General features: G+C 46.9%; 1 protein-coding gene across 4 annotated transcripts in view; it reads right to left on the minus strand.

The window, feature by feature from the left end:
* The window catches only part of AFF2 (ALF transcription elongation factor 2), a 592529-nt gene that overhangs the window by 85022 nt on the left and 493037 nt on the right, over positions 1-14470 (minus strand). For all 4 annotated transcript variants that reach the window (XM_037511844.2, XM_054695516.1, XM_054695515.1 and 1 more), the window contains exon 7: positions 3509-3605. In XM_037511844.2, the coding sequence (XP_037367741.2) occupies positions 3509-3605 (97 nt within the window). The remainder of the gene's footprint in view (positions 1-3508; positions 3606-14470) is intronic.

Consider the following 14470-nt stretch of genomic DNA (forward strand, 5'->3'; position numbering starts at 1 on the left):
GAGAACTGAGGCTAAAAAATAGGAATGATTACAGCAGGGAAGAGTATCTGTTGTCACAACTAATGTGTTCACTCTAGCTCATCAGCTTCAAAAGAGCAGCTGATAGCAGCAGCAACATTTATTGCATCTTTTTTCATTAGTGAACCTTAAACATAAAAGTGGCTTTAGGGCCTCCCCGGTGGCGCAGTGGTTGAGCGCTGGGTTGCGAAGCTGCCCGCGGCCTCTGCGGCGCCGGTTTGATCCCCGGCTGCTCCCCGGCAACCGGAGGAGGGTCCCGCATGGCGCGCAGACCTCTCCTGCCGCCCGCTGCTCCCCTCAGCAGTGTGCTTCTGTCCTTCTGCCTGCTCTGCTCCCCGCTCTGGCTCTGGTGAATTCTCTCACCCTCCCGCGCTTCTGACTGTACCCAGTGCATGTATAAACAAAACAAACAAACAAACAAATAAATAAATAAAACATGCCTCTATTAAAAAAAAAAAAAAAAAAAAAAAAAAAAAGTGGCTTTAATTGAACTTGGCGACTATGTTTGGAGCTTTCAACATGCATCACAGGTGGAAGGGATCCCAAAGTCACCGGGATGTTCTAATTTTCGGCTACCATGCAATTCGTCTCATCTGCAATTATCAAGGAGCAACCCGCCAGCGAGCTGGCCCAGCAGTAACAACAAAAACAAAGAAAGAAAATTGGATCAAACACGGAGCTCCAAGAAAATAGAGAGAAAAAAAAATGGGATCAAATATAAAACCAGAATCAAGAACTCAGATTAAAAGTAAGCTGCTCGGTGTGAGATAGTGATCTTCAGATACACAATCAAAACGGTGATGTGGAGGAGCAGAGTTAGGAAGACAACATTTTTTTGTACATGTTCACATCTCAAGGTGGGGCTCTGCTGCTGGCATCTGGTTGAAAAGCCCAGACATCCCTGCTAACAAGCTTTGAATTAAGTGCACATTTCTAAGGATACCAGGGAAATTCTCAAGCAGAAAAAGAAAGATTAAGTTAAATGAAATTGGGGACATCAGAACTACTTACAAGAATGTACCTAGACAGCACTCACTGAAATACTTTCGGGCACAAAGCGAACTTGAATTGTTCACTCGGGTTGGAAAGCACCCACACACAACCCCTCCAGTTCACGCTGAGAGAGCCTTTAGCTGAGCTTGGCCGCTAATGGAACTAGCCAGTCGTAGTCCAGTGGGGACTCACCGGGTCACATCTTCCAAGGTTTTAGTCTTATTTACATTCATAACAAGAGGGGACGAGTATGAGCACGCTCTGTGGGCAGTTTCGTTTATGGCCTTTATGCTTTTAAGATCTGCTGCTTCTCATGCCAGTGGAGATGACTGGGCATGAGGGAGCTGTGACCAGATCAAAACTGGGCAGAGCAGACCGTCCCACCACCAGGTTACAACAGACCACGGGCTTAGGCTTGTGTAGATCCAACATCATGAGGCCACTCAGTGGAACGCCAAATAGACATTCACCTGGTCCCAGGAAGACGGGCCGGGGCGGGGGGTGCTGGAGTTTGGCCACCATGCGTACTAAAAACCTTTCTCACAGGTCAAATTGTGGACAGCTTAAAAATGTAAAGACAGTAATTTTAATAAACCTGTCAATACAATTTCTTTGTTAAAAAAAATCAGTTGAGGCTGATTAGGCTGCTTGTATTGAGAGAGAAGCACAAGGTCTATATCTTTAGATCTGTTATTGAGCTGCAAGCACAGCATCAATAACTGCATCTCAGCTGTAAATGAAAATTGATTCCTGGTTTAACCCCTCATTTTCAGGGGTTCTTTTAATCCCAAAGAACAGTAGGAGAAAATAATAGACCAAAAGGAAAACTAAGGTTCAGTGGGAGGATGGGGGCGCGCAGGGAAGCCCACACCTACGCAGGCTGAAGCGGCCCGGCCCAGGAATCGTGCCACTCTCCAGCCAACCACTGGTGGCCTCGTCACAGTGTCCCTGGATGAATGGCTTGGAAATGGCAACTCAGTAAGTGTTGGACAGGGCTGAGTTCTGTATGTCTGATGGCAAGAGCAACAGCTGAGGAGTTGAAGCAGAGTGTGCTGACTGACGGACATCGATGACCCCCATGGGATTAAGTTCCAAGTTTAAAAAGTATCTGTGTATGCAGACACTCAGTACAAAACACTGCTTCCAACTCAAACACCATTCTGGAACATTCCGATGTGCTAAGCAGTGTCAGATGATTTTGCCTGTACTCATTTGCCTAATCATTGAATCATCACTATGACCCAAAGAGGCAGGTGTGATTGTTACCTGCATTTTGTAGAACCCTAGGTCCTGCATAGATGCCAAGGTCACCCAGTAAGAGGCAGTCAGGATTTAAACCTGTGTCCATCCAGCCGCAAACCTCTCCAACATGTGCCAGCACTGCCACGCCACCTTAGAAGGCAACATGGACACATCTGCGTCCCTAACTGTCCCAGCTGAGAACGCAAGACAACAGGGAGGCAGCTGTGCCTGCTCTTGCTAAAGCATTGAAGTTTGGCCTCATAACACTGTAAATTACACTGAATGGGAAGCGTCCTGGCATAGTGAAAAATTACAGATGGAAAGCATCAGGTGAGCCTTGGGAGCTTTTCTTCAGCTTTTCTTGCAGGCTCCTCACAAAATATTGAGTATGAAATTCTGTCTTTGTCAACCATCTTGAAATCCCAGTGCATGAGCATCCCCCAAACCGCCTATTTGTAGCTGTATAACTCAATAAACTTCACCACGTGAAGAATGTGGCCAGGTATTGGTTTTAAAACGCCTATTCTGTGTTCCTTCTTGGATGCTATAGACACACCCAGGACTCCACATTCTGGATGGTTCTTGCTCACAGAGAAAATATACAAGCTGCCATCACTGGCCCTGACTCTACGTGACCATTTTCATGATGCGTCAATGACCTTTCCAATCAAGACATCCAGTGGCAATGCCGCCAGCATGCTCCTGCCAGCAGACTTGCTGGTCTGTACTGTAAAGACAGTACTGACCGTACAGAGGGGGAGGTCAGGCAGCAGCAAGTTTTCACCAGATGTGTTGTTTTTGCCAAATGCTTTTTGCTTGAAGGTTGTGCCAACCTCCAGATGTTGGGGCTGATTCTCATCTGTGTTCTCAAGTGGTGCCCCTGGGCAGTGGGGGTGGCACTGTTCCACGTATGAGGGGTCATGAATTCACGTGTGTGGGCTCTAAACCTTCCACTGGAGTCAGAGAAAGAAACTTACACTCACCCCAAACATTACTCAGTCCAAGAAAGGCGAGACAGTTGCTGTTGGCTGCCGGCGACCCCAGCACGGCAGTTTGCAAGCGCTCAGCCTCTACACCCTATAGCTTTGGCAACATGGGCGCTTAGCCGCCCTGCTCCAGACGGCACCTATCTTGGCTTCTCCCCTCTCTCCGAAGCACGCAGACAATGCATGGTAGGTTTGCAGAGGGCAGAACCTTTCCAGTGCCTTCTGCTCCCTCCCCTCAGGTTCCAAACTGAGCCCTAAGCTGCTCTTACCTGGTAGAGCTCAGTGGCAGTGCAGTGCGTGGCCAAGGTCTTCACAGGCTCAAGGTCATCTTCATCGCTGCTCAGCTTCAGGTCATCCTCAAGCATCCTACGAGAAAGGCAGAGTGGCGCCTGGGTTAGGAAGAATCTTTTCTGAACATTCTCAGACACATCTTGCAACAAGGATAAAATATCGGCGCTACAATGTGACAGCTGCAATTCCGTCAAAGGTGCAGAGGGAACCAAGATTCTTGCAGCTAATTAGATATTTGAGCTCTTATATTTATGTTGGGTCTGACTCACGTCTTCCCTCTCTACTTTCCTCTAAATCAAGGGGAAAAGGGGGACTATTTCAGCTCCTCCAGAGATGACGGGGGTCTATATATTTTTACTACTGAAAGTGTAATAAATGGGCTGATCAATCACCGCGGAGGCAGGACGTGCCACAGCATCTCTATGGGAAGAGACACTCCGAGGCCCGGGAAGAGCAGGGCATGCCCACAGCCTAGCTCGCAGGAGACTGTTGCCCAAGCCTGCCAGGGTGCCCTGGATGTCAGAGGGAGAAGGCCCAGTGAGCTTCCACTGCCTTCTAGAGCTCTCTGCAAGGTGGCAGCACGGTGGCCACAAAATAGCTGGGCAAGAAATGGCTAGTCGGAGCCTCCCCGGTGGCGCAGCGGTTGAGCGCTGGGTTGCGAAGCTGCCCGCGGCCTCTGCAGCGCCGGTTCGATCCCCGGCTGCTCCCCGGCCACCAGAGGAGGGTCCCCCATGGCGCACAGACCTCTCCTGCCGCCCGCTGCTCCCCTCAGCAGTGTACTTCAGTCCTTCTGCCTGCTCTGCTCCCCGCTCTGGCTCTGGTGAATTCTCTCACCCTCCCGCGCTTCTGACTGTACCCAGTGCTTGTATAAATAAATAAATAAATCTTAAAAAAAAAATAAAAAAAAGAAATGGCTAGTCATTAACCTTTTGATATATGACCGATCTCATCCTGTAAAATTTGATCCAAGAGCTGTAAGCCCACGCTGTGGGTAAGACATCGCTCTCTCCTAGGGCAATGTACCTGAAAAATATGAGTGGTCTGAATTTTGGTGATGAACTAGCACTTTCCAAATTGTTTATCGAGCACTAGCCTTTTGTTTCCGTGGGGCTGTGAATCCCAGTGCCGCCCGCTCCATTGCAAATCTGAGGCGCAGCAGGAAGAGGGACTTCCTACCTTAAGATCCCAGTCACACAGCCTCCCAGGATGAACTGGCGTTAATATTTTTATTTATGAATTACTTAAGTCGATTAAATATTTATTAAAAACTAAATATTTCTTTAGACTTCAAGTGGGGGCAGGCCCAGCAGTTTTGGATTAATTACCATTTTGGGGGTGATGTGCCCTCCCTTCCTCCTTCCCCCCTTCCTTCCTTCCACTCAGGCTCAGCTCCCAGGCTAGGATTTCTCTTCCTCTGCTCTGGACATCCTGTTTTCCCTTGATAGCACAAAGAGATCCCAACTTTCCAGAAAGATCCGCCATGTCAGAAGAACCGCCATGTCAGAAAGAACGCCGTGTGCCCTGCCCCACCCGCAGCTCAGCTGGATCACCGCACAGGACCTCCTGCCCAGTGCTGTCCTCCAACAGTTCCTCATTCCCTTGTCGGCAGAGGGGGCGACTTCCTTCTACGTGGTGACTGCCATGTTTCTCCTTCCTTCCAGAGAGGCCTTCTCCGACACACCATAGCCCACCACCCTCATTTTGCACACAGAAAGGTCCTTCGGAGCCCGCTGCTTGGCTCAACGTGCCAGAGCTAGTCAGTGCTAAAGCCAGTCCCAAAACTCCTGATTCCTGCTTCTGTGTTTTTTTTTATTTTTCCAGAAGGGAAACTGGAAGAGAAAATGCAGTGCCTACGTTTATAAATAGGGGACCACAGTATTTTAGAGGCTATGTTCAAATGTCAGAGACAGAGTTGGGTCAGAGCGAGTGGGTATGACAACCCTCTCCAAAGAAAGCACAGCTCCCCCACTTTCACACCCAGCCACCTCAGCCCAGGAGGTGCTCACTGAGGTCTGAAAAGCAAAGACTCCTGTAAAGGATGGTTGGTGGGAAGGACAGCTGTCAGAGCTGCTTTCATACGAGCTGAATGTGCAGGATTTATGACTGTCCTTCAGGAGACTAATGGGTGTTTTGAAGATCTTACACAGGGAGACTCGGTGTATCTCGGCATTCCTCTTGCAGTTACAGGCTTACGCCTTTGAACAAATAATTCTTTACCGCACACTGTAGTAAATGAAGACTGACCATTCTCCTAATTTATAGAACTCATTCTAAAAGTACTACTGCTGGTCAGAAAGGACTTCGTTTTTGTGTGCGTAAGTGTGCACACACACTTTGATACAGGCAATGTCTCATGTTAATTTACATCTAAGTGTTCAGTAAAAATAAAGGAGCAATGATTTCTGTCATTGGAAGACCCATTTCTGTGGCAGGGAAGGTGTTAAGGATCTGACCAGCAGCATGCAAGCATGTCCCATTTTCCAGATGGAAACACAGAGACTTAGAGAACGAGAGGAACTTGCTCTTGATCACAGAGCTAGAAAACCATGCAAGCAAACATGGGAGCCAGACCAATTCCAGCCAGAAGTTGAGAGCATATCATGTTTTCCTAGAAGGTGTAACTTACAAAGGAAGGTGAGTTAAAACCAACAGCAACAACAGAAAACCCACAAAACAAAAACATGTTGATATGGAGTAGAGATGCCTGGATTTCAGTGCTGGTCAGACTCTCATGTCGTGGGAAGTCATTACTGGGCCTTATCTGTGGCCCTCATCTGTGGAATAGGCTACCAGTGTCTCACAGTGAGCTGAGCATAACGTGAGCTAGTGCGTATCTCATGCTTTATGAAAGCACAATATTAAGGCACAGCATCATGACTACTTTGGAAATATGTCATCTCAGTTAGAAACAATCTACATCATTAATGTTATTAACAAGTAATCACAAACAGGAAGTCTTCATGAGCCTCTGTTTTCATAATTTGCTGAACTATCTGAACAAGCCACAGTAACTCCAGAAACCTCTCAAGTCTCAAAAGCCAGATCCAGAAATGGGCTCGCGGTGTTCCTGTTACCCTCCTTCAGGGAGAAGGAGCACATCCAGAGCCAGAGCGTGGAGACCCCGACCCAGCAGCTATTTTACTCGCCAACCAACTGTATATAGTTTGAACATGAAAACTGAAGCTCCCTCACCAAGTATTGTTCTAGAATCAGGCAGCCGATCTACCTGGAGATAGACAGCAAACACTCATCATGTAACCAGCTTGCTATGGATTGCACTGTTAATTAAGGACCATTTGATGAATACACTCAAGTCCTGATAAACACAAGTCAAGCAAGTAACTAGAAAGGCAAACTACCCTTAGTTAGCCATGGAGGTGTTAGAGGTATTATTGCACCCCACAACTTCCCTGGCCTATTAAGCTTTGTTATTGAATATACATGTGCTTGGTTGTGTTTCCATCCATAGCTAATGCTTGAACAATACTCGAGAGAAAGTGTAGGATTACGAAAGATTTGGGATTTAATTATGGTAGCAGCACCATTCATATCCATTGCAGTTAAGGAGGGCTCAGCAGAAGAACAGCAATCTCTTCGCATGAGGTGATAATTCCACAGACAAATTCATCACACTCTGGATACCTCGAAATGTGAAGAAAAAAAAAAACACTCATAGAAATGCACGACTGTGTGTGTACTCTGAGAAAACGAAGATTGTTCTACTTTTCAATTAGATGAAAATAGTACAGAGTAGAGTTGTCTCCTCGAAGAAGACTTCAGATGTTTGCTTAGGATCTGGTGGTTTACAATGTCAGTCTCTGTGTGAAAACTGTTGTAATTTTATTGCAACTTATAATTTCTATAGTAGTAAGAAATAAAATAATCTATAAAACTGTGTCAACAAAACCAATTCCTTGCCCTGAAAAGATGATCCTATAAAAGCTCAAATAATGCAATTTGGGGTCGATGAGATGGAATGAACAAAAAGAAGAATGTGAAGGCCTGATGCTCCGGGCCCGGTCACCTCCAGCAACCCTGCCCCTTCACACGGTGGGATGCTCAGGTGGTTTTGAAGAGGGAAAAATAGAGCTTGAAACATTACAGAAAGTCCCAGGTAAATAAAATCTTTAGTTGAGGCAGCATGGGCTTAGAAACAAGGGCTTGAGAGCCAGAGACCCGAATTCAAATAGAAGATTTTCTAACGAATTTGTGCACTTGAGTTAGTTAATAAAATTTTTGAATCTCAATTTTCTCACATTAAAATACATATCTTGGAGAATTTTTGGAAGAACTTGAGAAAGGAAGTTTGTACAAATTGCACAGAAATCAATATAGGTAGCTATTGTTTTCATTTTGGTTATTATTGTAATAGTAAGCATTATTACCTGAGAAATGGTACTGCAGAGATTGAGACAATATCTTAAAGAGAAAGTTCTGGTGGCAATCCAAAGGCAGAGGTATCAAGTAGCAAGCACCATTAGAAGTCTTTGATCAGATGAGAGGTTCAGAGATTAAGGGGTTTGGAAAGTTTCAGGATTTGGATATACTCTTCTAGAATGTTCCAAACACATCATGGATGCTTTGGGTTTCCTGAGATTCTCCCAGAGTGAGACCCCTGGAGATTTTGTAGGCCAGTGGCAAGAGGAAACACCCACACATTTCCAAGAGCGAGTTACAAAAAAGTAAGATTGACTCTGACGTCTAACTCCTTATATGTATGGAGCTACCTGCAGACACAGAGGAAGGGGCCAATGTTGGATCCCATTGGGAGTTTTGCTCGCCTGCAGCACCCTGTCTCATGGCCCAGCACCCTCGGGAGGCAGTGCCAATACATACCTGATGGTAAACTTTGTATGTAAGACTGGGTTAGTTGACCCAGAATTAGTTGGGTTAATCTACAGATGGCTGAGTGGTTCTCAGCACCTTTTCATCAATCACAAAACATCAACAATAGGCCTCACTTACACCCATGAGGAGTGCTATTACCTCTGGCTGAATTCCAGTTTCCAGGTGTCTATGGAGATAGCTACAAGGTTGGTGACGTTCAAGGTGACCTTGGTTCTTAAAATCAGAAGTGCCTCTAAATGCAATCTATTTTGGGGGCCTCCCTGGTGGCACAAGGGATTAAGTCTCAGACCTATGAAGCTATCCGCAGCACTATGAAGCTATCTGCAGGCACTGCAGCATGAGTTTGATCCCCAGCCAGGGAACTGACCCACATGGCACAGCAGGCCTCTCCTATCTTGCCTGCTGCTCCCCTCAGCAGTGTACGTCAGTCAATCCACCTGTTCTGCTCCTCACTCTGAATCTGGTGAATCCTCTCACCCCTGACACCACTGGCCTACACCCCAGTTCTTGTATGTATAAATAAATAAAAATAGATCTTAACAAAAGAAAAAGAAATGAATGCAATCTATTTCGCCATCACCCAGTGGAAATAGCTACAACATTCCCAAGACATGGCCATAAGCCCTGGGAAGGGCTGCATGTTCTGAACGTCTAGATTTTAAGCCTGGGCAGCAGGCTATAAATACCCTTCGATTGTTCAGCAGCTTTAATTGTTAGGAAAGTTCTGCCAGTTCGGAGTTGTCCTGGGCTTCCTGAGAGTTTCCACATGGTACCCTGCGCCTTTTTCCCTATGGTGCATGCTGGGAGTGAGAGCCAGTACTGTTACCTCCATGGCACAGGGAAGGAGGCTGTTTCTAATTTTGGCTCTGAGCAAAAATGAGAAAGCATAGCTTCTGTCTTGACTGTCTTGGAGTATCCAGGAGACTAGTTCAAATTGCCACTGTCTCATGGCGCCCAGAGCCGATGGCAAGTGGATGAGGCTCCAGATGGCTCCAAATGGCTAACATAGCTGAGCTGGGCTGAGCACCCCGGAGAGTCTGGGGAGGCCTGAACACTTGTGCCTTCCCATCAGGGTATCTTACCGTGGGTCCCCTTCTAGAACAGTATCATAGCTCCACTGATTCCTTAAAGGGCACTTCCTCTTCATAAAGTAGGCTGAGAGGAAGGAAACATGGCTGGCTGAGAATTATTTGGGGTGCTATATATTTTCCTATCTAGGGCTTTGTGGTCTCTGCAGCAGTGAATCACGTGCTGGTAGAAGGAAGGAGATGAGGAGGAGCTGGTGATATTTTCAAAACATTCATTCTGCTTCCCTGAGGTAAAGGCTCCCAGGTTCTGTCTCTGGAGAAGCTGCATTGAAATTTCCCAAGGCTTTAACAATGACCACCCCTCTGGGATCCCTGGATGATCCCAGACTGGGGGTTGTGGCAGCGACACACAGCTGAGCATCCACACTATTCTCAAGGATAAATCTCTAAGATCGATGGGGTCAGGGTCGGGCCCTCTGGCCCAGCGCCACCCACGTGGCCCAAAGGCCGGGTTTCAGTTAGGGTGTACACCCTGAGGATGCAGGCCAGAGAAGCGTGACTTCTAAGGGTGTGGGAAGATGGGCATCTCCTAAGGTCACTCTGACTCCTGCGCACGAGGGCAGCGAGTGGCCCAGGACCAGCTACTCAGAGGACTGGACACGGGCCCTCAGACCCAGCTGGCCCTCTCTCTCTTCCACTGCCTCTGAGTTAAGGATGGTTTGCACATCCTATTTATTTATTTTTTTACATTTATTTTCTTACCTTGTTGCTCATTTTGGGCAGTATTTGATTTCTCCCCCCAGGTGCAGTCCCTGGAGCTCTCCCTCTCTGCTGCAGCTGTTCGCACATTTTTCAATAGTTGAAGCGAAAATCAAAAGAACAGTAATATTTCTTGGCATAGGAAAATTCTATGGAATTCAAATGCCTTTATCCACAAGTGCTGTTGCCATCGCCTGGCACAGTGTCTCTGTGCCAGGGTCAGTAGTGGTAATGGGACACTCAGCCACACAGCCTAAGGCTTACTCTCCAGCCTGCCTAAAAACGCTTGCCGACCTCTGCTTCAAGCCAGTGGTTTTTGAACTCTCCTAAACTCAAGACACTTTCCCCCTGGCCAAGTGCAAATGTACATGGGACCCAAATGAACAAAAAGAAACTAAAGCAGGGTTGCCCCCGGGCCACAGCCAGGTCGAGGGGCCTCCAGAGAGCATTGAGGATTAAAGGATGAAGGTAGAAAAACAACTTAATTGGTCAAGTCTCAGCTTTTAGAGGTAATTTTGGCTCCATGGATACTGGATAGGCTCCATGGATAGGATTTAGTTAGAGGAACCTGAATTTAAGCCAACTTACCTTTTCTGAATCTTAGTTAACTCTCTCTGTAATGGGAATGAAATAAGATCCAGGAAATGCCCAGCTCTCTGTGTGGTCAGGGTGCTAAGCACATAAAAGTCAAAAGTAGGAAAGACTGAAGAGTCCTTCCCTAGATGTGCTTGTGCTATGTGCAGATGTCTGTCTATGCTGCATACAGAAGCCGAGGCTAGTAGCTTGTGCCCTCATGGAGATGACAACTGACTTGTAGCCAACTGCCACCTCCTCAACCTGGAACTTGCTTACGATGGGTCACATAAATTCTGCACAATATCCATTTTCTGCTCCATGATCATTATTTTGAATTTGATTTTCATTTTCTTGGCATATTTCTCTGGGTTTTGTAATTTTCTCCCAATGTGACAAGTGAAGCTATTTGCAAATGACATGCTGCCTAATGGAATTTGGGAGTGTTACACACACCAAAACACTGTCGTGTCACTTCCAGGTGTGTGTGTGTGTGTGTGTGTGTGTGTGTGTGTACATATCTAACAGTAGATTTCCCCAGAGAACATCATAAGCAGTGGATCAACCTGGCCCTAAAAACAATTGCTGGGATAATTCCAAAGGAGAAAGAGAATCTTTTATGTCAAAGCATATCCCAAGCATGGGTTCTGAGAGCTGACATTGCATTCTTCAGTGGACTGTACAAGTCATTGGGAACAAAATTCCTTTGAGTCAACAGGGAAAAACATCTGAGTGGAATCATAGGGATTCATCCAAGGCTATTTCCTGGCTCTGCCTGGTATTTATGGGTAAAATAATACTTGCAGGGCTTAAGAGCACAGGTTTGGGAGTTGGGCTGTGCTAAACTTGAACCCCAGCTTTAAGACTTAATATGGACTTGGGCAAGTTACTTAACTTTCTTATCTGCAAAATGGAGCCAATAATTGTCCAGAAGGCTAGTCTGAGGATTAAATGAAACTGCATTTCATGGTTGGCAAGTATTTAGTAATTACTATGACAGTATGACTTGGCCTGGCTCTGATTGGTCCCCAACTCTAATAAGCTCGTGCGTTAGCCGTGACAGAGACTCCATAAACAAGCAATGAGCAGCAACGCTTTATGTTCAGTGCCAGAGGCACGGACGAAGGAACTAAGAGAAGGAATGTCTAAGACTATCTTGGAAGTCTCATGAAAGCCACACAGATGCAGCAATCTTCGAGCGATGCCTTGAAGTCATTAAGAACTGCCAGGGGAGAAAGGAAAGGCCTGAGCACAGAGGACAGGCAGGAGTACCAAAACGCTGGAGGTTTCGGGAAGGGTGGGCCCTTGGTCTAGCTGGAGTGTATTAAGTGTAGGTGCTGATGAGAAGGGATGGGCCTACAGAGGTAACAAGTTGACACCTTTTTCTAAGACAGTGGGAGAGAGAACAACCAAAGTTTCGAAGCAGAGGAGGGACACTGAGGGTCAGAGGCAGAGATCGCTGCAAGCAAAAAATACAGATTGACTGGGAGAAGGTGGTGCAAGCAAGCGGGCAAGACCCTCTTCTAGTAATCCAGGTATCGAAGGGTAGTGGCCTGGGCTAGGGCAATGGCATGGAGGTGAGGAAAAAGGAGAGACTAGAATCAAGAGACCTGTTGCGATTAGAATCAGCTGAATTGGGACCCGGAGATCTTGCCGTGCAAGGGCGTCTTAGCCACGCTGATGGCTCTGCAAGTGGCTCACAAACTCCAAAGCAGGCACGCATCCCCTCCGTCAAGGCCGCCCTTCCGCGGAGATGAGTGCCTCTCCCTTGTCGCAACGGTGTGACGCCTGAGCTTGGACCTTTGCTACCAGAAGGAGTGTGTCTAGTACTCCACCTTTCTCTGTGGATCAGGCATGGTGAGCTCCACCGCCCATGGATGAGGAGAGGCAGATTTCTTGCCATGAAGCTTTTCTTTTGGGGTTGTCCCTGTCAGCCTTCCTTCAGCTTCTTAGAGCCACCACGGCTGACTAGAGAGCAGAAACCCTGTGGTTACTTGCAAAGTACCTTCCCCTTATGGAAGGTACTACATTACTTATCTCTCTCAGTCAGCTCCTAATTGTTAAAGGATTAAGTAAAGAATTCCTTTATCTCGCTGGCTCATTACGCTCTATCTAAGGAAACTCTTCAAAACAATTGAAATATTAAGTTGCTGCTGAGGGCACTACAGGGCACCTGTGCACGGCCAAGCACCTCACACTAAACTCAATGGGACTAGGTTAGTTCTTGGTAGATCTGAGGTGCTGCGCGTCTCTGCTGGCATGCACTAAACTGCTTCTCAATCCCATTTCTACAGAAAGGCATGGAGGCCTGATTACCTGAATTGACACAGCAGATGGCATTTCCTTTCTGAGTTCTTTATGCAGCAGCATAAAGGAAATGCCATCTGCAACTTAGGCCCAGCTAAATGCTGTTTATGAAAATCCTACTTGTTTTATTTGCTCAGGCTTTTCTGTTGCATCAAAATGACCCTCCCCCCCCCAATTTTGTTTAGGGTAGAAGTATAATCCATATTACCACAGTTTCAACCCTACAAAATCCTAAGGCTGGGAAGACTTTCTTGGGCACGTGTAGCTTAGGAGACCTGCGAGCAGCAAGTGAGCCTTGGTAGCACCTGATACACACATGCACAAGACAGGCCAAGGCCACGCTGAAGATACAAAAGTCCACTTTTCCAGTCAGACAGCTTCCCCTGATGCTGGCACCAAAAATAGGGGCTGCGGGCAGAGCAAGTTGTGGGGTATTCTATTACTGGGAGCCAGTTCTAGATTTCCGCTAAGGGGGTTCTTTGGCTGCAGCTGTATTCTGCAGGGGATAGGACAGAATGTTCCATCCCTTACCAGAATCTGAGAGACAATGGGAAATTGTCTCATGACAGCTTCTCAGGGGAGACAAGGGGGCAAATGGGAGATGACCTTGAGGTACACCTCGAGGTCTTCAGGTCACTGTCGCACCACGAGGATCACTGGGACTCAGGCGAGCCTTGGTTCCAGCCTCAGCCCATGGCACCTATTTGGATATCGGCAGGCAGCAGCCACCCAGACTGATACTTATTCCTCACAAGGCATGCTTTTCACCTTCCAGTACCATGCTGAACAGACTCATTTTCCAGTGCACTGACCACATTAAGTTTAACAAAGGCTAGGCGTCTCATCGCCATAAGCAGGATGGAGGCTGGTGGGCTGGTTTCTCTACTAGGGGTGAAGAATGTGACCAATGGGTGCCGCGGCTTGAGTCCAGGAACACTCATCTTCAAGAACTAGCCAAAGCTCACAGTCCTCGGAGACCAGTACCTCTCCTCTTTGCCAAGTCAACCAACTTGTGCGCGGTTTCCAAGTGCAGTGAAAGATTCGGGAGTGGAGCTGCTCTGTAGTCAGACAGGCCCAGGTTCCAGCCCTCACTAGCCAGGTCAGCTTGACGAGGAGTCACTATAGCACCATCTTCTACGACTGATGTAATTATGAAGTGAGATAACCCGCTTCAAGTCCCTTTTCATCAGATGTCATTTCATTTGGAAACAAGGAAAACTAGAGAGAAACGTGCTCTTACGTTGAGGCAAAAATTGAAGGAAGGAAAAGGACGGTATTCTTGCTACAAAGAGCATCTGCTAATATTACACTATCAACTTTTTCAAATCTGGGGAATTCAAATCCACGTACGTTGCAACCAAACTATACATCACAAAATATATTAATCTGCCAGGTTGCAGGAGGGCACAATGAGGTTTAGATGGT

Source organism: Talpa occidentalis, unplaced genomic scaffold, assembly GCF_014898055.3.
Source record: "Talpa occidentalis isolate TD23 unplaced genomic scaffold, MPIMG_talOcc4v2.1 talOcc4.15, whole genome shotgun sequence".
Classification (NCBI taxonomy): Eukaryota; Metazoa; Chordata; class Mammalia; order Eulipotyphla; family Talpidae; genus Talpa; species Talpa occidentalis.